The sequence below is a fragment of the Pituophis catenifer genome, unplaced genomic scaffold, assembly GCF_029215685.1.
Source record: "Pituophis catenifer annectens isolate HBS135680 unplaced genomic scaffold, rPitCat1.0.hap2 SCAF_3, whole genome shotgun sequence".
NCBI lineage: Eukaryota > Metazoa > Chordata > Lepidosauria > Squamata > Colubridae > Pituophis > Pituophis catenifer.
Genome location: NW_027256883.1, coordinates 26,756,295 through 26,778,031, shown reverse-complemented (window position 1 = coordinate 26,778,031; position 21,737 = coordinate 26,756,295). Strand labels below are relative to the sequence as shown.

The 21,737-nt window shown below is 38.4% G+C and overlaps 1 protein-coding gene across 2 annotated transcripts in view; it reads right to left on the bottom strand.

Moving 5' to 3' along the window:
* Positions 1-21,737, bottom strand: part of STK3 (serine/threonine kinase 3) — a 123,490-nt gene that overhangs the window by 94,197 nt on the left and 7,556 nt on the right. For both annotated transcript variants that reach the window (XM_070940434.1, XM_070940435.1), the window contains exons 4-6: positions 18,147-18,261; positions 14,093-14,257; positions 13,281-13,448 (exon numbers count right to left, since the gene is read on the bottom strand). In XM_070940434.1, coding sequence (XP_070796535.1) covers positions 13,281-13,448; positions 14,093-14,257; positions 18,147-18,261 — 448 coding nt within the window. The remainder of the gene's footprint in view (positions 1-13,280; positions 13,449-14,092; positions 14,258-18,146; positions 18,262-21,737) is intronic.

The following is a 21,737-nucleotide window of genomic DNA, read 5'->3' as shown; positions in this document are numbered from 1 at the left end:
CATAAATACGGGTAGTTGATGCCCGTCTCGCAACCTGGATTGTGGATATGGCTCCCGCAGAGAGAGGAAGAGCGGTCAAGAGCCCCCGCTCAACCTCCAAGCGGTGAGCTGGAACCATTGTGGATCCGGGTGTTCTAGCTGTCCCTGAAGCAGAACAATTTGATTGTCTGGAATTCGCCACGGGGCCTGCACCGAGAGAGACTTGAGATCGGCAAACCAGGGACGTCGATTCCAGGCCGGAGCAATTAGAATCACTTCTGCTCGTTCGTGAAGCAGCTTCCGCAACACTTTGGGTATGAGATTGACCGGAGGAAAAGCGTACAGAAGCTGATTGGACGGCCATGGGGACCGCAGAGCGTCCACCGCCTCCGCTCCCGGACACGGGAACCTGGTAAAGAAACGTGGAAGTTGGTGGTTGGCAGCGCTGGAGAAAAGGTCCACTGTTGGGTGACCGAAGCGGAGAACCACTTCTCGAAACAGCTGGGGAGGGAGTGACCACTCCGAGTTGTCTATTGATGAGCGACTGAGAGCGTCGGCCGTTCGGTTTTGAACCCCCGAGATGTGCGCTGCTCGTAATGAGGCCAGGTGTCTCTCTGCCCAGAGACCCAGACGTTGAGCCTCCCGCATCAGAACCTTGGAACGGGTGCCCCCGAGCCTGTTGACATGCGCTTTGGCAGTGACATTGTCGGTCAGGACAAGGACATCTCGGTGGAGGACGTGAGCTCTGAAGGCCTTCAGAGCGAAGAAGATAGCTCGTAGTTCTAGCACATTGATGCTCATCTGTTGTTCTCGAGGGGACCAGAGACCCTGTACCAGGTGTGGCCCCAGATGAGCTCCCCAGCCCGACAAACTGGCATCTGTCGTAAGTAGGATGGACTGAGGTTCCCGAAACCTGGTGCCCTTGAGCAGAGCCGCCGATGTCCACCAGGAGAGCGACTGGAGCACTGAGCGAGGAAGAACCAATCTCGTGGCTGACGAATCCCTGTGCGAACGTTGAAAAGGGAGTAGAAGCCATTGTAAGTCCCGGCAATGTAAACGCGCCCAAGGGACTATACCAAAGGTCGAAACCATCTTGCCAAGGAGGCGAGACAACGACCGGATGGAAGATGACCTCTGCCCTCGTATACGGGACGACAGGTCCCTCAGGTTTTCAATTCGGTCAGGAGATAAGAAGACTTCTGATGTTATAGTATCAATTACAGTTCCAAGATGATGAATGCGGGTGGTAGGGGTTAAGTGGCTTTTCTTCCAATTAATTGAAAACCCATGCCCCTGGAGGATCTGTAGGGTAGTCTCTATATCTGAGTGTGCCTGCTGTAGTGACTGGGATAATATGAGTACATCATCTAAATAGAAGGAAATCCTGACTGGAATGGAGGAGATATGACCCATAAGGGCCGCCATTATTTTAGTAAAGACCCTAGGGGCCGAGGACAAGCCAAAGGGAAGAGAGCTATATTGGTAATGTATATTATTATAACAGAAGCGCAGAAACCTCCGGTGTTCGGGAAGGATGGGGACATGGAGATAGGCCTCTGTTAAGTCCACGGATGACAAAAAATCTCCTTCCCTAATACCAAGTAAAATAGATTGAAGGGAATGCATCTTGAACCGGCGGTATGTTATGTACCGGTTCAAGGCTTTCAAATCAAGAATCGGGCGCCAACCCCCAGAGGCTTTAGGAACCAGGAATAGGCGGGAATAAAACCCTTGTCCCTGTTCGTTAGAAGGAACAGGCTGAATGGCCCGAATAGATAGTAAGTGGTGGATGGCCGCTTCCACCTGAGACCGCTTAAGTCTGTTAAGGGAGACCGGGCAACGTAAAAATCTACAAGGAGGGGTGGAAACAAACTCTAGTGAAAGACCATATTTAATAGTAGTCTTTACCCAGGCATCAGTCACTGTGGATTCCCATGAAGAGAAGAAAAGCGCCAAGCGACCCCCGAGCCATGAAGGCACCTGCCCCTTAGCGGGACCTCCGGAAGGGACGCCCCCTACCCCCGCGGGAAGCCCTCCTGGGAGGGAATCTAGAGGTCTGTCTGACCTGATTGTCATGATGGAAAGATCCCCTGTGCTGGTAGGAACGCTGAGATCTCTGCTGATAGTAGCTGGAGTCGGAACCTCGAAAGGACTGAGATCGAAAGGAGCCAGAAGATCTGTTGTCCGGATGGCGAGACATAGCCGGTAAAATCTTCCGATGGTCTCTGGTCTCGATAAGAAGAGGTTCCAGGGATGCTCCAAAGAGCTTGTCCCCTGCAAATGGCGACGAAGCCAGGCGCCATTTATTGCGAACGTCAGCCTGCCAAGATCGTAGCCAAAGCAACCGACGAGCTGTAACTGCGGAACCGATGGCTTTAGCAGAAAACCTAGCGGCATTCAAGGTGGCGTCCGCTGAAAATTCCACCGCTGCTATAATCTTATTTATATCCTGATGTGCGCGCACATCAGAAGGAACAATGCGACCTTGTAATTGTTTTAACCAAAGAATTGAAGCGCGGTTAAAAAAGGATGCTGCTGACGCTGCCTGGACTGACCAGGCCGCCGCCTGGTGACCCTTGATGAGGGTGCGCTCGGACTTACGTTCTTCCGGACGAAGTGATTCCTCTGCCGGTCCTGAAGAGGGTGAGGGCGAGGAGAGAGCAGCCACTGGAGCATCCACCACCGGGATCTGTAAGAGAGAGGCGTACTCCGCCGCCAAGTTATATAAGCGTCTATCCAAACTATTCGGAATGGGGCCCGTACTGGGGTTTTTCCATTGCCTCTGCAGGACATCTGCAAACAGCTTTGGTGCCGGAACTATTTCCGCCTGAACCGTAGGTTCCTCAAAGAGGGAGGACGAAGTTCTAGGAGCCTCAGATTGAGTGTGGGACTTAGCCGGAGGAAGGCCCAAACCAGTTGTAATTTGCGCTTTATGTAATAATGAGCGAAACATCTGTGGCCGGAACAGACCCACAAAGGAGGGTTGATCGGGCTCAAGGCCCTCATCCTCAGACAAATCCTGATCAATGATAGCCTGATCTTCATCCTCAGAAATGGATCCGTGACTGTCTCTAGAGGGAGAAGCTGCACGCTCAGGGTTCTGGGTAGAGGCCTGTAAGGGCTGAGAGCTGACCGAAGGTGTATGGCGACTCAAATAGTCTGACACTTTGGATGAAGCCCTCTCCTGTAAGCCTTGTGCAATGCCCTGTTTAATGGACTCAGCAATTAATTGCGCCAAGGCTGGAGTAATTTCCAAATTGTGGCCTTGAGAAACCTGGTTCCCAGTATCCCTGGAAGGCTGGGGAAGTGCTCCTGATTGTTGGGCTGGATGAGGAAGGTGAGATGGAGAAACCCCAGATGGAAAAACTGCCGCTGTATCAGGGGCGATAGATTCCTCTGTGACTGAAACATCAGGAGATAAATTAGGAGCCAGGATAGCAGAAGGCTCGGCCTCCTCAGGAATGGAGTCCATCCTAGGAGCTGGATTAGCTGAAGGGCCAGGATGAACCGTGGAAGAGGAAGCAGCTTTGTTACAGGCCCGTTCTATGGCCTTGTGCCTCCTCTCCTCATCTCTAGACATTGAGGCTGTATGGGAGCTCTGAATCCTAGGTTTTTTACTATGAGTGCTGGAGGAGGATTCACCTTCTACTCCCCGCTGCTTATGGGAACGTTTTCCCCTAGAAGACGAGCTATGAGCCCTGGCATCCGCCATTTTGAATGGACTATAAAATGGCCGCTATACCTCCCGCTCAAACCGCAAATCCGTAGGCCCGCGAGGGCAGCAACTCACTGTTAATGAGGCAGGCCTTGCAACGGCAGAAAAGATCCCAGCGAGTGCTTGCCAGCCGGTCAAAGCACTATAGGGGAACAGCGCTGAATCCTCCCCGCGCTGAGAGCTGGGCCTCGCGGCACTACTGAGGCCAATGGGATCGTCGAGGCTCTCCGACGAAGTGCCAGCCAGCCGGCGTGGACACTAAGGAGGAAGCGGCGCGATGAAAGCGCGTAGAAGCCGCCCTCAGCAATTTCGCCGCCTGCTTAATTGAGGAGCGTAGCCGTCGCCGTCCACAGAAATCGCCCCTTGCTCGGCTCACGCTGCCGCCAGACTCCTCAGGCCGAACGCGACGGAGCGAACTCGTGCGCGTGGCCGAGATGATTGCCAGCCGGCAATCCCACCACCGAGCGGTCTTCAGCGGAGCTAAAAAGCTTCCCTCGCTGGAACGGGCTGCAAGCAAACCGCACTCCAAAAGGGACTTCTGTTTTTTTTTTTTTTTTTTAATTGAAGAGCTGTCACTAGACACGACTGGTCCAGACTCGACCGAGTCGAAAAAACTGACAGCTACAGCCAGGAGGAGGGACTTTCTTGATTCTGCAGACCCGGTCCAATCAGCACTCAACCAAGTCTCCACCCATCCTGACTGCCGTGCCCGACTATAGGAGAACACCACACACTTTGGTTCAGAACCCCAGCATAAGCAGGTTTTCTCCAACACCAGCAGCAAGTATGAGTTTAGGATCTACAATTCCAGTAGCCCAAACCATGCCTTAGAAATGACCATATGAAACATATACTGTGTTACATCAATATAGATATATTATTTAGGATTAGATATGTAGTCGCCTGAACTGCAAAAGATGGGCAGAAAAATATATCTGATAAATAAAAATATATAATTAGCAGGAACTTCAGAGAATGATAAAATTATGGAATACAGTTGTTCATTGGGACCTTTAAGATAATCTTGTTCAATCCATGATTACCACATCCCAACAGATGGCCTTCTAGTTTCTGTTAAAATACCTCCTGTAAAAGAGATTTAATCCACTCCTGTTGAAATGCTGTTACCATTAATTTCCCTTGTACCTAACCAAAACATATTTCCTATTAAATTCATCTGAAACTATCTTCTGGAACAATTCTAAACAACTGGTCTTGTCTGCAAATTTGATATTCGTATTTTCTAATCTCATCCACTTCATTCATAAATAAGACGACAGGACACATCCTAGAAGACCTGAAGCTCTGACTCAACATTTATATCCAGCTTAAGATGCAGCTACTGATTTGTGTTGAGTACTGTTATTCAACCATATAATGGTAGCACAGTCCAACTCACTTTTTCCTCACCATTTCTATTAGGATATCAGGGGAAATTTTGTTGGATACTTTATTGAAGTCAAGGTACAAATTATTTACTACCTCCCTGTGGTCAGCTCATTTTTGAACTTTTGCAAAATAATGTTTCCTTGCAATTTGTCCCATCTAGAGATTTTAGTCTGTCACATCCTAAATATGCATGTTGCAGAGCAAGCTTAAACCATTTGATGTACTTCATACTTTTATTTCTAACTTTTCTTTTAGAAAAAGCAAGCTGGCTTATTACCACATAATAATAATTCATATTAAGCAAGATTTATTGAGCAATTTAACCACAAAGATTGTTGCATCAAATATATCTTCAACAAAGCTTAAAAACGTCAGGTTTCAATCCAAAGTATACAACAATACAAAAGGAGACTTCTATTGACATCAGAGAATGAATAAGCTCTTAACTATTCCTAGGGTGTCTTTGAAATTAATAGCCCCAGCTTAAACATTTTCCTATTAAACATCCTGAAAATAAATGAATAGAACCATGGAACTGCTCTTTTTTCAGATTAGCACTTGTAAGTATTTGAAATATGTAACAAAAATATACAGCATTACATGAAATTTACCATCATTATACTTCCTTTACAGTTATTTTAGTTAGGGTTTCAAGTTAACTCGCTGGCGTGTAATTATGAAATTATTGTTCTGATCCTCTGCTTACTTTGAAAGTGATTAATCAAAGTCAGAGAAAGCCAACCATCAAGTCAAGTATGTTTCAAATTTCCTATTCAAGGATAAAACTAAAAAGATGAGCTAATTTTGTTTTAATTAAATCCTCATTTAGAAGTTTGAAATAAATGTTTTCTATTTAGGTTTCAATTAGACTTGAGTTGTAGTCCAGATTTCATATATTCTTTCCTTCTGCTACTCTATTACACATTCCCAATTATGTTTTCCTAGTTATACACACAACTACATAAAAGATTTCAAATATTTTTGTCTAGATTTAGTTAACAATATACATTTTAAGTCCCACAATAAGGCTGTTTTCCAGAATCGCAGAAGCCTGGGCCAAAGCTCAGGTTTGTAAATTCAATAAAAAATTCCTGCCTAGTCAATTATATTTCTTTTCAGACTGGCATGCATTTCCCCATTTACAACAGGGAAGAAGAAAGACAAAGCCCCAGCCAATCTGGAAAGCAATTGTGCTCTGGGCAAAATCAGTTTCAAACACCAACAACATTAGCAAAGAAGAAGAAAAAAAAATGCCTTTCTCACCACACAAGCTTCTATATAACATCATATGAAAAGACAGGAGTGTCTTTATTCTTTCATTAGAACAAAGTATGGTATTTGCCAAACTCAGTGTTTCTCCAGTGTATTTGACTGGAGTCAGGTTCCCATGCTCCAAAGACATCTGTGAAGGATGCTTCTTTTTTTTTTAATTCTTCCTGTCTAAATCTAGGAAAGGACTCTAGGTGAAAGTACACTACGAATGTTAAATGCAGTTTCTACAGATCTGTGCAAAAAGACATGTTATAATATTTTCATTTTGGATGCAAGCACTAAAGGAATGCACAGTGCAGCAAAGCATGAAGTTAAATTGGTGGTCCCAATTACTGATAAATCATTTTAAAGTTCTACTGCACTTTTAAAAAAAATTCTAAGATTATTGCTCAGTTCTAATCAGAATAAGCTAAACATATTTTTAAAATAATAAATGTTTCCTCAAAGTTAAACCTTGCCATATTTATTGAATTTTGTGATTTAGACCTCACAAGGTGATCAATAAAAATTTCAATTTATACTGTTGATCATGCTCCTCTATGTTTTGAACTGATTGAAAAGTGGAATATATGTCTCTTTTTCAATAAACATTAACTCCAAGCATGCTTTGCAGTAGCCTCTTCAAAGGCAATTAACCTCCCTAGAGGAATCAGGGGTGGATCAATAGAGGAGTTATAATGTGAGTAAACAATCTGCAGTGGCAGCTTTATAGGAAACTACAATTTCAGGTGCAGTGGTCTCTGCAGAACAAAGGTAAGAATATACTTTATGTTTTAATTACCAATCATGTTATATATTACTATAACATTATCTTGGGAATTTGGAAGAATATCCAGTTGCCGAATATTACTCAAGTCATAAAAAGAAAGGGGGGAGTAGAAAACTATAGCCAAAAGTGTTCAAAGATAACATTGTTTTTCCTGCGCTTTTTTTTAGGATACCAGTTTCCAATGGAAAGCCCCGATCTAGGATAAAGCTATAAGGCAATATAAAGAACATCAAGAACTCTGGAGAAAGGCAGCTGCTTGTAAGATACACTGGAAAGAAACTAGTGATCACAAGCAGATTAGTCCATGGTGGCAGTGACACAAGCTAAGCAGGAGGTATGGATAATCTGGGTAAGTGCCATGGAAAAATAAATATCATGATTGGACTTCAGGCAAATGGAAACATTTCAAATTGGCTTCCTACAGTTATTCTGTGGAACATATGATGTCCACATGTCCATTACCAACAATTTCAGCACAGAACACAATAAAAGGCAAATGCTGGATATATTTTCAAGATATTGCATTACAAGCCTCTCTCAAGACAAAAAAGCATAAATTAGGGGACGGGGCAAATTTGCAATGCTAGCTTGCTTATACAAAAGGCTGGCAATCTTTTCTTGGAGCACCACCAGGGTTGAAGCCTTTTTGGAAAGCTTATGTGGGTATAATTTAAAGGATAAAGGAAGGAACATTAAAGTTATCCCAGTTAGGTTCCAACTGGGCTTCAGAGGCCTCCCATCTATATTTTTGATACAGATTCTATATTCCTTAATTCTTGGTATAGAACATGTATGAATGTTTTACATCCAGACGCAATGCATATATGAAATTCATTCATTAAAGTATACTTTGCCATTTTGGGTTTTCCAGAATTACAGTGGGGCAAAAAAGTATTTAGTCAGCCACCAATTATGCAAGTTCTCCCACTTAAAAAGATGAGAGAGGCCTGTAATTGACATCATAGATAGACCTCAACTATGAGGAACAAAATGAGAAAACAAATCCAGACAATCACATTGTCTGATTTGGAAAGAATTTATTTGCAAATTATGGTGGAAAATAAGTATTTGGTCAATATCAAAAGTTCATCTCAATACTTTGTTATATATCCTTTGTTGGCAATGACAGAGGTCAAACGTTTTCTGTAAGTCTTCACAAGGTTGGCACACACTGTTGCTTGTATGTTGGCCCATTCCTCCATGCAGATCTCCTCTAGAGCAGTGATGTTTTGGGGCTGTCGCTGGGCAACACGGACTTTCAACTCCCTCCAAAGGTTTTCTATGGGGTTCAGATCTGGAGACTGGCTAGGCCACTCCAGGACCTTGAAATGCTTCTTACGAAGCCACTCCTTCGTTGCCCGGGTGATGTGTTTGGGATCATTGTCATGTTGAAAGACCCAGCCACGTTTCATCTTCAATGTCCTTGCTGATGGAAGGAGGTTTACACTCAAAATCTCACGATACATGGCCCCATTCATTCTTTCCTGTACACGGATCAGTCGTCCTGGTCCCTTTGCAGAGAAACAGCCCCAAAGCATGATGTTGCCACCCACATGCTTCACAGTAGGTATGGTGTTCTTTGGATGCAACTCAGCATTCTCTCTCTTCCAAACACGACAAGTTGTGTTTCTACCAAACAGTTTTACTTTGGTTTCATCTGACCATATGACATTCTCCCAATCCTCTTCTGGATCATCCAAATGCTCTCTAGCAAACTTCAGACGGGACCGGACATGTACTGGCTTAAGCAAGCGGACACGTCTGGCACTGCAGGATCTGAATCCCTGGCAGCGTAGTGTGTTACTGATGGTAGCCTTTGTTACATTGGTCCCAGCTCTCTGCAGGTCATTCACTAGGTCCCCCAGTGTGGTTCTGGGATTTTTGCTCACCATTCTTGTGATCAGAGATCTTGCATGGAGCCCTAGATCGAGGGAGATTATCAGTGGTCGTATGTCTTCCATTTTCTAATTATTGCTCCCACAGTTGATTTCTTCACACCAAGCTGCTTGCTTATTGCAGATTCAGTCTTCCCAGCCTGGTGCAGGTCTACAATTTTGTTTCTGGTGTCCTTCGACAGCTCTTTGGTCTTCACCATAGTGGAGTTTGGAGTGTGACTATTTGAGGTTGTGGACAGGTGTCTTTTATACTGATAACAAGTATCAGGTAACAAGTATCAGGTGCCATTAATACAGGTAATGAGTAGAGGACAGAGGAGCCTCTTAAAGAAGAAGTTACAGGTCTGTGAGAGCCAGAAATCTTGCTTATTTGTAGGTGACCAAATACTTATTTTCCACCATAATTTGCAAATAAATTCTTTCCAAATCAGACAATGTGATTGTCTGGATTTGTTTTCTCAATTTGTCTCTCATAGTTGAGGTCTACCTATGATGACAATTACAGGCCTCTCTCATCTTTTTAAGTGGGAGAACTTGCACAATTGGTGGCTGACTAAATACTTTTTTGCCCCACTGTATCCATGTGGGAACTGTATGTTTGGAATGTTTTTGTGTGTATACGCACACATAAATACAAACACACGCACACATATACATATGCTTAAGAGCATTCTGAAGTAGAATGTGTTTTTACTATCAAATTTGTCTATTAACATGATGACTGAAATGTTAAATGTTTGTAGGCATTAAGGTTAATATCAGATGTCTATCAGTCAGAAAAATGGTCAAATAGGCGATTCCCTGTCCGAATTTAGACCTCCATAATATTTCCCTTCAAACACTTTTCTCCCAATATAAATGCAAAGGTAAGCAACATTGTTCAAGCAGAAAAATGCTTGGGGAAAAGAGAGTAAAAGTGGAAAGAACTTCAGCTTTCATTATTCATGCAAATGTTGTTCAAAACACAAATACCCAGTCCAGTCTTAATTTAAATATGTTAAATATATTCCATATTTAAGCAGCTGTCATTACATCTGCCTGAGTCTAGAAGTTTGTTTTAATTTACAACATGGCACCATAATCTCCAACAAACTAGCAGAGTGCAATGGTTTAAGGTTTTGGAGTAGCATGAAGAGAATCCAGGTTTGTGAGCTACCCTCAGCCACAATAGTTCACAAGGTGACTTTGGATCAATCAACGCTTTACATACTAATAACATTTGTATAATTCTAACCACAAAGGGAAAAATAAAAGGGATAGCTTACTATGCATACCTACTTTGAGCTATAGAAGGAAAAGTAGAATATAAATGTAAATTAATCTTTAAAATCTATTACAAATTAAACATTTGCAGAAATATGAAGAAGCTTTACAACTAGTTTACAGCACTCTGATTGTCACCTCCTTTCCAGCCATGAGAATGTGTTCATTTTATATAAAGAACTGATATATATTCCCATAAGTGTAGCCCTACAGTTCTTTTAATAGTGCCTTTCAATCCAAAATTCTTTCCTTACCTTTGCACAAATTTTAGCACAACTCCTTGAGTAGCTAGTGTGTGGTTAGAAAGAGGAAGCTATGCTTGTTTGCATGGAATCTGCTATTTCCGCCCCTGCCAAAACACTTGTTTAAAAAGTCATGTAATATCTCTATTAGACTGTAAATGCAATTGACAAGGAAATGGCCTACTGACAAAGCATTACCTTTGTGGCAGCGCCAACCAGCCTACAGCAAAATAGCATACAGAATAACTTCAGCATGCATTCCCAAGTAACAAAACAGTGTTTTACATAAATACCACAGAATCTAAGCAAGATCCAGAAAAAGCAATGAAAGTTTGCCCAAGCTTTCATGCTTGCCTGTATCAATTGAATGTCTTAACTAAAACAAAATAGAAAAGCATCTACATATGTCCAGGAATCTTATGAAGTTGGATCATATAACACTGGGAAAACTATCACAACTGAAATCTGTGTATTTCTTCTTAACCACTGTAACAACTCACTAATAAAAATTAAGAAGAACTATGGGATATCAAATATACAAAAGAATATTAACTGCATACAAGCCCTTAAAGACCAGAACACAAATTATTAACAAGAACATGTGTTTTGTGTAAAACAGAATTGTTTTTTTTTTTAAAAAAATGGTTTTCTCCTTTAATACATTTGATTACAAGGATTAAAAAGCTTCACAATCTCTCAATTTGAAAAATTGACGCTTTAGTTAAAAGCTATTTCGTACTAAAATAAATACTTTTAATATAATTCTTTTCATTTAGTGCCTTTTATAAGCAACTATGTTAAAATTATAAGCAATTATGTTAAAATTATAAGCAATTATGTTAAAATTATTCCAGATATTCTCAAGAAAATATTTTATTTAATTTATAAGCCACCCCTCTCACAAACAAGGCGACTCTGCACAGCTTACAAACAGTAAAAAGATAAATATAGAAGCAACTACAATTACAATTGTTATACTATATAAAATGTTTTTATTAAATGGAAGTATTGTTTAACCATTACAGACAATGTCCAGCGTTATTGTTTCTAATATGTCTTATTATGAATTGTTGGTTCCTATTGGTCCACTAGCTGAGTTTAGACATTGCACTAAGCAATAAACTATGATTTACAAACCACAGCTGCTGGATTCATACAATACAGTCTGTTCCTACTATTGCAATAGAGCATTTTCCTTACTAGTAGGACACAAGAACAGAAACTAAACGTTAAAAATAATATATTTAACAGCCCAACCATAAATTTAAAGCTTTTTTCCAATGCTAAACAGTAGGTGTTTAATTCTGAAGGGTTTTTCCCCGTATACCAGAAAGGAAATCATGCTCCCTCAGGAAGTACCTTTAAAATGTGATGAGACTTACACAAATGATTTTGGAGGAAATAATGGCCTGACAGAAAAATCGGAAGTCTTGGGTTTAGAATTAAAAAATATATAAAGTTCTTCTCTCTCTTTCTCATTATGCTCTGTTATCCACTGTTTCAACATCCTTGAGTGAAACATAATGACATTTAAAGCAATGGTGAAATGTAAAATTTGTTACTACCGGTTCTGTGGGGAGGGTAATGTGACTGGGTGGGCATAGCCAACTTTTTTTTTTTTTTTTTACTTTTAAAAGCATTTTTTCTACAACCTCTTCAGCTAAAGAGGTTGTAAAAAAAATGCTTTTAAAACACTCTGACGATCCCAGCTGAGTTGCCTGATCATCAGAGGCTCTTTTTTTTGCTTTCCGACTCTGTGGAATGGTTTACCCACTGGGCTCCGGATGGCCCCCGACCTCCGCTCTTTCTGCGGTGACCTGAAGACATGGCTTTTCCAACAAATTTGCTGATCTGATGGGAGTTTTAACTTTAATCCTTTGGGGATTTTAATTGAGTATTTTAATCGTAATTTTACTGTTTTATTGTTTTATCTTTATGAGCCACCCCGAGTCCTTCGGGAGAAGGACGGCATATAAGTATAAATAAACTAAAATAAAATAAAATAAAAGCTTTTTTTTTTTTACAACCTCTTCAGCCGAAGAGGTTGTAGAAAAAAATGCTTTTAAAAGTAAAAAAAAAAAGCCTCTGATAATCGTGCGGCTCAGCTGGGCATGGGGGGGAGGGATATTTGCTACCGGTTCTCCGGTTCTCAGGCGATCCGGTCCGAACCGGGAGCATTTCACCCCTGATTTAAAGGATGTGTTCTGGCTTGAGAAAGTAGCTGCAGTTTACTATCTGAAACTACTGACAATTAGTCTCCTTTCTAATTATTAATCAAATAATATTGCTTATCAGTTCAAGAAAAAAGAACTTGCCACTATCACATAAAATGGCACCTCCATTCCTAACCTTTTTAAAAAAACACAATTATTTATCAGCTATGATATTTAAAAACTGCTAAATGGGTAAAATTACTATCCCTTATGAATGCTAGCTGTTCTTGTACCAGACAACTATCTAAATGCCAAAATTAGCTAACACATAAGCAAATGTCAAAAAGGAATCAAAATGATCAATGGCATTTTGAATAATAGTTTCACACTTAAAATGTATTACACAATTTAAAGCAGCAATTATTTTTCCTAAACCCTGTTTGAAAACATTCTAAATATCATAAGCATAGCATAAAATACTTTAACACCCTCTGTCACTGTAATAATTGCACAAAACGCAGCTTAGCCAAGTATTGCTTCTACTTTTTAATGAAAACAGCTTACAAAGCTATTATACAAAAACTCACAATTTCTGTTTCTTACCCTCATTGGATGAATATCAGCATATGGTGGCTTTCCTTCAGCCATTTCTATTGAAGTAATACCAAGGGACCAGATGTCTGCCACACAATTATAACCAATTTCTTGTATTACTTCTGGAGCCATCCAAAATGGAGTACCTATGACAGTATTGCGTTTTGCCATTGTATCCTGTAAAACAATTTTTTTAACTTAACACAAAATGTGCAGCATTTTTGGGCTGATGATAGCTCAACATGCTCATATGCATGAAAAGACAATCACATCAGCCACTCTGTAATCATGAAGCATCCCCAAACTACTGAACTTACACTTATCAGCAACAACCATCAGTCAAAGGTTTTTCTTTACTAGTTTATCACTCAAATGTTGAGATCAATTTGTTCAATAGAGTCCTGAACTAAACTGTTTACATTATAATCATTAGCAATAGTAATAGCACTTAGATTTACATACCACTCCATAATACTTTACAGCATTCTCTGAGCAGTTTACAATGTCAACATATTGCTCCCAACAATCTGGATCCTTTTTTTACTGATCTTTGAAGGATGGAAGGCTGAGTCAACCTTGAGTTGGTCAGGATTGAACTTTTGGCTGTGGGCAGAATTAGCTTGCAGTACTAAATTCTAACCACTGTGCCATCATGGCTCAAACTGATTTTAATTGGAAAAATAGTCTTACACAACCTCAGTATTTAAAGACATGTTATCTTTCAAAAGCCTTTGTTATCTTATTGCTGAGAAATAGCAAATACAATATTTATTTGTTGAGTGTACTAACATATTAAATATACTTTTATTTTATACACTTACAGTTAACTGTCCAGCCACTCCAAAATCAGCTAACTTGGCATGCCCTTCAGTATTCAAGAGAATGTTCCCAGCTTTTATATCTCTATGTATTTTTCTCATGAAGTGCAAATATTCAAGTCCTTTAAGGGTAGATTTAAGAATGGTTGCAATTTCATCTTCTGTAAGCTGTAAAAAAAGTACCAACATTTCTCTTTGGTATACTCACATTTCAAGTGATTGCACATTTATACAAACACAGTGAATCAAACTACAACACAAAATTACTCATGTGGCCTACAAATACTGTACAAAATTGTAATAAGCAAGGCTTTATCAAGGACCCATTCATGCCATCTGGATTCTTTGAGTCTACATAAAATTGTGAATCATCAACAAATTCAGGAAGGAGAAAGAGGTATTAACAACAAACACTGCAGATTAAAACTCAAACAAAGCCCTAAGAAGAAATGCCTAAGAGATTGTAAGAATTTTGAAGATTTTGAATTGCACTCAATTTTCTGTATATTCTAAATGAAATTTAGTAAGTTTAGGGTGAAAGCTCTTCAGATACTATAACTTTGGGATATAGAGTTACATCAGTATTGGCAAACCTTTTTGGTACAGAGTGTTTAAAGGGGGGGGGGGCGCACGCACGTGTGCCAGAAACCAGAAGAGCAGCCGTCTGGTGCGCATGCGCACCAGCTGGTCTTCCAGTTTCTGGCGCACATGTGTGCACAAAGAGCAGCTGGCCAGTGCGCATGTGTGCACCAGAAACCAGAAGATCATCTTCCCGGCGTGTGCATGCACTTTTACGGTTTCCGGTGCTCCTGCGCTCGTGAAAACCAGCTGGCCAGCGCGCCGGAACCCGGAAAAGCAACAGGCAATGGCTCGCGTGCCTGGAGAGATGGCTCTGCATGCCACTTCCGGCACGTATGCTATAGGTTCGCCATCACGGAGCTACACCAACACAGGAAACATACATTTCAATATGATAGATTTGATTGCAAGACCCTTCGCAATTAGAGCCCCATTTCATAGATACACAGCTATCCAATTATTTTTCTTAAGATTAAGATCACTCAAAATTTTCTAAAATTATTTCATACCACATGTTTATTCTTTCTAAATGTTTATTCTATTTCTGCTTTAAATTTCATTATTGTACATTTGTGGTATATATGTGCTTTTTTATTTTTGTGGTGAACTCAATTAAAATTATATCAAAGGAAATGAAATAATATTCATAAATATAATTTGCCAATACCATCCAAAATCCTTGGATGCCCCTACAATAGAAATAAATCATTTTCCACAGAGGTTATTTCTAAACCAGCCATCTCTGATTTCAAGATTCGTGGTTTAAGTGTTTCATGTTTTGTTCCTTCAGGATATATAATAAATTTGAAGAATAATTTGCTCTGGCAGTAAATAAAGTACTTCAAAAGTAAATTCAGGAAGGTAAAAATAATATTAAGATAATAAAAATAATAGTGAGGTGACTTCAATAGGGCAATGTATATAGAGATACCAGTCAGAACAAAGAGTAGAATTTTTTTAAAAAGCAGAAATATTTTTAACGAAGTGTTTCTTAAGGGACAATTGAAGAGTTTTTAATGTTAATGAAAGTGAGATAGATACAGTCAAAGATTATAGTCTCATTTCAGTTTTCTAAACATCTATGATGCACAAAAATTGTCTCAGAACCATATCAGATCATGCAAGTGAAAATAAATGTAAGCAAAAATAAAGCAAACAGTACAAACTAAAACTACATGTAACTTTATTAGCAAAGGAGGAAGGCATCAGTAAGGATTGCCAAAACGATAGAGGAAATTTTCAATAAAAACATCAGGGTAGAAGTGACAATTCACTTTTACAGCTTCAATTAAAAAGACCAATTAAAAAGACTTTTCTATTTATCCCAAAAGGCAAATAGAGTTAAAGGAAGAAACGGTACATTATGAGCATTTTGAATAAAGAAAGGAATTTCCCTTTTTAAAAAATGAACATGGGAAATAAATTCTGGATATAATTGGCAAAGGTTGCAAAGTTATTGCTTTTAGACTGATGATATTACTCAACCTAAAGAACAGATATAATTATTTAAAGAAACTTCAATCCAATTTATTATGAAACACAGAAATCAATTGACAAGGATTACCAATGAAACTTGAGGAAGAAATCAAAATGCTTAAAAGGTAGCAACTGTAGTTATTGGTCTAAATAATTTGACCAGTTATTTTCATTAAAAATAAATAAATACTTCCATATTTCTATCACTTTATTTACGGGACTGCCTGCTGCCGCAAACGGCCTCCCACTAGCTGGTACGCTCTCACAGAGAGGGACTCCTCCGGGTGCCGTCGGCCAAACAATGTCGGCTGGCGGCCCCCAGGGGGAGAGCCTTCTCTGTGGGGGCACCTACTATCTGGAATGAGCTCCCCCCGGAGATACGGAGGATCCCGGATCTACGCACCTTCCGCCGCGCTCTTAAAACCTTTTTATTTCACCAGGCTGGTCTGGCCTAACCTTTCCCATTCTTTTTTAATGTAAATTTTAATGTAAATTTTAATTTGCTCTTAACCTGGGGTTTTAAATTTGTCTTGGGCTAAATTGATTTAATTTGATTTTACTTTTGTTCTTAATTTTTGTATTTTACATGTTTTATTCTGTGCCTGTTCACCGCCCTGAGTCCTTCGGGAGTAGGGCGGTATACAAATTAAATAAAACTAAAACTAAAACTAAACTTTTATTATTCTATCCCACAAAAGGGTATACTTTGGGACTCTAGGCTCAAACCTAGAACAGAAATCATCTCAAAACATAAGAAGGATCATATGCACATTTAAAAGTATAAACCTTCATTAGAGAACTACGGTAAGATATTAAAATATTTATATCAATATCAGCCAATAAATGGAATTTAATTATTGATAAATATATTGATATACATCAAAAAGATTTATCTAAATAAACTTTATTTAGATGAACATAACATCTTCAGTATATTGGAATGATTACTATTGTTTTAAGATATTGGAAAAATGCAAAGTAGGAGTTATGTTTATAGAGTAAATACACATTATTTTTATTTAAAATCAATTATTTAGATTCATAATGGGTAATTCATCAAATGGAGCAAAACAGACCACCCCCTCCTCTATTGTACATAATGCCACTGAAGGATTTTTTTCCAAACTTAAGAAAAACTCAGCTATTAATAATAGCAATACAATATAGCCAATATTGTTTTGTTATTATGTAAATCAAATAAAGATTTCCCTTAGATCATAGAAGAGCATTAAATATCCAGGTTATTTAATATATATATAAAATTATTTAATATATATATATTAAATATACATTGCACCAAATATATTTCATCAAATTACAGAATGAATTAAAAAATAATTATTATTTCAAGATTAAACATATGCAACATTTAGGGATTTTCATTCAATAGCCTATTTCCAAATTATATAATGTTGTATATTAAAGTCAAAGACTTAAGGCATGTCACCCATTAAATTTATCCATTTGAAGTAAAACTATATCCTTACACCTGATTATAGTCTCTAACCTATTATATCTTTTTCAGACACTATCCGTCTCCTTAATTAGGAAAATTTTTATCATGGAGATATATTTAAAATGTGTATTCAAAAAAAAGGCTAGTTATAAATAGAAAAGTACTAAACCTAAAACCTCAGATGGATGGAGATTTCAAAATAAATTGTTTTATTTTATAATTTTCAAAATGAAATATATTGCCTCCATCATATTGAGATAAATTGAAAGAACGATAGAAACTAAATTATCCAATTTGTACGTTCAAAATCTTTATTTGTGAATTTAAAATAGCATGAGAAAATCTAAATCCCTTTTTGAAATAGTCTTATCAAAATCTGACAAAGTACAAATTAACATCATCCCCTTCTCTACTAATGTTTTTTACAGGACATCAACATTTCTTGAATAATTTAAAGGAACTATATGATAATACTTCAAGGGGCCTATACAAACATGTTCCTAGAGCAAAAAAATCAGATATAATATTTTATAAAATAAAACTTACCGTTTTATTTCGTAATCTAATTATGTCAGAGACAGAACCAGCTCCGCAGTACTCCATAACAATCCAGAGGTCTGTGTTCTTAAAATAGCTGCCATAGTACTTGACGACATAAGGGCTAAACATAAAAATATGGCTGTCAACATATTGAAGTTAATCTTTGAAAATACTATGAAGCAATTCAATGTTTTTTCCCTGAGCAGCTGCCACGTTTTTAAATGTTATAAGATGCATTAATCTTCAAAGAATAAAACAAACTACTGAGCACCTAAGAATGATAAAGCCCTTAACACATATCTCTCACCAATTTCTATAAGAACACGTCTTTTAAAATATTTGTATAAGACAAGAGTAAGGGAAATATTCTCAACTGAAAAGTATCCATACACACTTCCAAGTATGTGCAATTTGAAAAATAGGTGGATTTTTTTCTGGAAGATAAAACATGTCTACCACCATCCAAAAATCTGTATATTTATTTAGCAAAGAGAGAGCCAATTTCCTCATTAGGAACAATCAGAGATGATCCACATGATTCTATAAGTTTTTGAGTTTTTCCAAAAAAATCTTTATTAGGAAAGTCAGAAAGTAATTCAGAATTTTGCATGAGGTCTGCAATCTAGGCAATATACTGAGTCTACAGACTGAATGCTTCTGCACAGCTGCTGATCAACTGCCTCAAGCATCACACTGATACTGGTACCAAGGAAACATTATGGACAACACCCTTTGCTGTTTCCAATTTCCAATCAGCGAGAGTTCCAGGTGCATGTTTGTCCACAATTCACAATTAACTGACTTCGTTCAAAATACTCCCTAAGATATTTATTTGACTACCAAGTTATCTTGAGTGAGAACACCTGCTTCATATGTAGAGGGCCCTAAGACCATTATTTCAACCAGCACGCTCCCACAGGGTGGGCCTCCTCAGGGTGCCGTCACTAAAGCAATGTCGACTGGTGGTTCCCAGAGAAAGAGCCTTTTCTGTGGGGGCACCTACCCTTTGGAACAGGTTACCCCCAGGGATATGAATGATCCCAGATCTTCGTACTTTCTGTCGTGCACTTAAGACCTTTCTATTTCACCAAGCCGGGCTGGCATAAATCTCTTCTAATTGTTCTAAATCTTTATGCTGAAGATTCTTAACCGATGAACCAAATTGGCTTAATCATCTTATATTCACATTTTATATGTATGTTATTTTAACTGTTCACCGCCCTGAGTCCTTCGGGAGAAGGGCGGTATAAAAATGAAATAAATAAATAAATAAATAAATAAATAAATAAATAAATAAATAAATAAATAAATAAATAAATTTCAACCTCCAAGTAGAGTTGTGGGGGAAAAACAAACCATGCCTGAAGCTCTGCAGAATACCAGCTGGTCAGTGTTAACAGTTTCTGTCTAGGTAGACTGAAATCCAACTCAACAGAAGTGAGTCCATCCCTCCAGTATTTAAAGCAATCAGACAACAAATACTGGATAATGACAGAATGTAAAGCTTCCAATCTCCTGAACCTAGGAGCTTTCAAGTTAGAAGGGACCTTTTTTTAAAAAAAAATTACTACCAAGTTATATACACCTATAACTATCTCATACTATAATAGCATAATGACTTCTCAACACTGTTAAATGAACATCAAAACCCATCTGATCGAACTCTAAATAAAATACCTAACTTTAAATGAAAGTATCGTAACATTCTTATCAGAGATATATAGTAGACTTTAAACCTTCCACCTTACAATTGTGTTATTCCTAAGATACCATACTTTGGGACCATCACCCTAACAAATTCTGACCACCTTACCCTAAAAATTAACAGCCTGCAATAAAAAGAGTGATTAAAGAACTGCCGAAGTATATGATATTTAAAAATTTAGAGTCAAGTAGTTTTCTTCCAATTTTCTAAGTCAGGTTATGTTAGTCTTACTTTAACTACTGTGTGTTTTTGAGCATTTGTAATTTGTCCATAAAGATCTTTACTGATATAAAACAAACCTCAAAAGAGAAAGAGTTTTTTCTCCCTGCAAATATTTTACAAGGGAGCGATTCACCAATATTTTACTAAGGCACACCCTTATCTTTGTTCATCACCTATAAATCACTGCCAACTTTGGCATGTAAAGAAACCCCACTTAATCCTTTGTACTATATTGTCTACCTTTGCAATCTATCTGAAGAACCATTTATAAAGCTCCAATGTTACTCTTACACAAATAACTCTGCTATGGTGTAAGAAACTTCTGCATGCTACTATCTTGGCTTTTTTCTCTTTGATTCATTATCCTCAGAGTTTGTCTCAGTTAATAAATAAAAACACAAGCATTTATTTGAAACAATCATATTTACCGAAAAATACAGTAAAATTTTCAAGATTTTCAATCTGATATAAACACATTGAACAGATATAACATTAAATTGAGAGCCATTGTATATGGAGCATACTAAATGGTACAGTTGTGCCCATTTAAAAATGGTTTTATAAAAAGTGTGAGCACAATATCCTTTACCCATTAAAAAAGGCAATTATTTTTCAAGCTATATATGACCCGTAAAAAATTGCAGATGCTTTAAGGAATCATTAAAATTAATCTGAATCTTAAAATAGCCACTTTGTTTTCAAGTACAGATGGTGATCTGAAAAACAATGTAAATAGAAGAGGCAAATACTGTGCTCACATGAATCCGTAAAAATTCTTCTAAATTATTCCCAAGCATGCATACATCCTATCTTCTGATTAAATTAGTTCATAGGCATTCCTACTTCACCGTACATAATAGTATATTTCATTAGAGAACAGCTTTTTATTTATGCACACACAATTCTTCTACTAGTTATTTCATTTCAATATGTATCTTCCTCCTGATTTTAAGGAATCAACGCGATTAAGAGCTGGGCTTGTAGGCTGGAAATCCAGTAATCCAGGTTTGACAGGCAAGTGCCCCAGCTCCTGCCAACCTAGCAGTTCGAAATTATACAAATGTACCACTTTATAGGAAGGTAAATAAATAGGTAGCACTGTGGTAGGAAAGTAACAGCACTCTGTGATGTGATCCTGGCCATATGACCACGGAAATATATTTGGACAGCGCTGGCTCAATGACCTTAAAACAGAGATGAGCACCGCCCCCTATAATCAGCAACGACTAGTGGAGTAAAATCCGCAGGAATCTTTACTTTTTTTTTTTTTTACCTGATTTTAAAGAATGATTGGTAAAAAGTTGCACATTTTAAGATGGATATAAATAGAACCAATTACCTACTCTCCCTTAACTGGCTGTGTTCAAGCAGCTATCTGGCACAAATATTTTAATCCTGTATTCTTACACTAAACAGAGAATTGGTCTCAAAGGCCTAAATTGCCCCTTTGCACAGCATTTGCTAGAACATTTAAATTTAACATTTAAAACTTTTCATAAAACCAAGAAATATTGCAACAGTTGTGTTTTCACACTGTTACCTTCATCAGTTTATTTTATCCATTCATCTATAACCAGCAAGCAGGAAAATGGAAAAGCAAATAAAGCATCTAAATTTCTATCACCATCTTATTTTAAAAAATCAAGTGGCCTTCAGGCTCTGCTTGCATT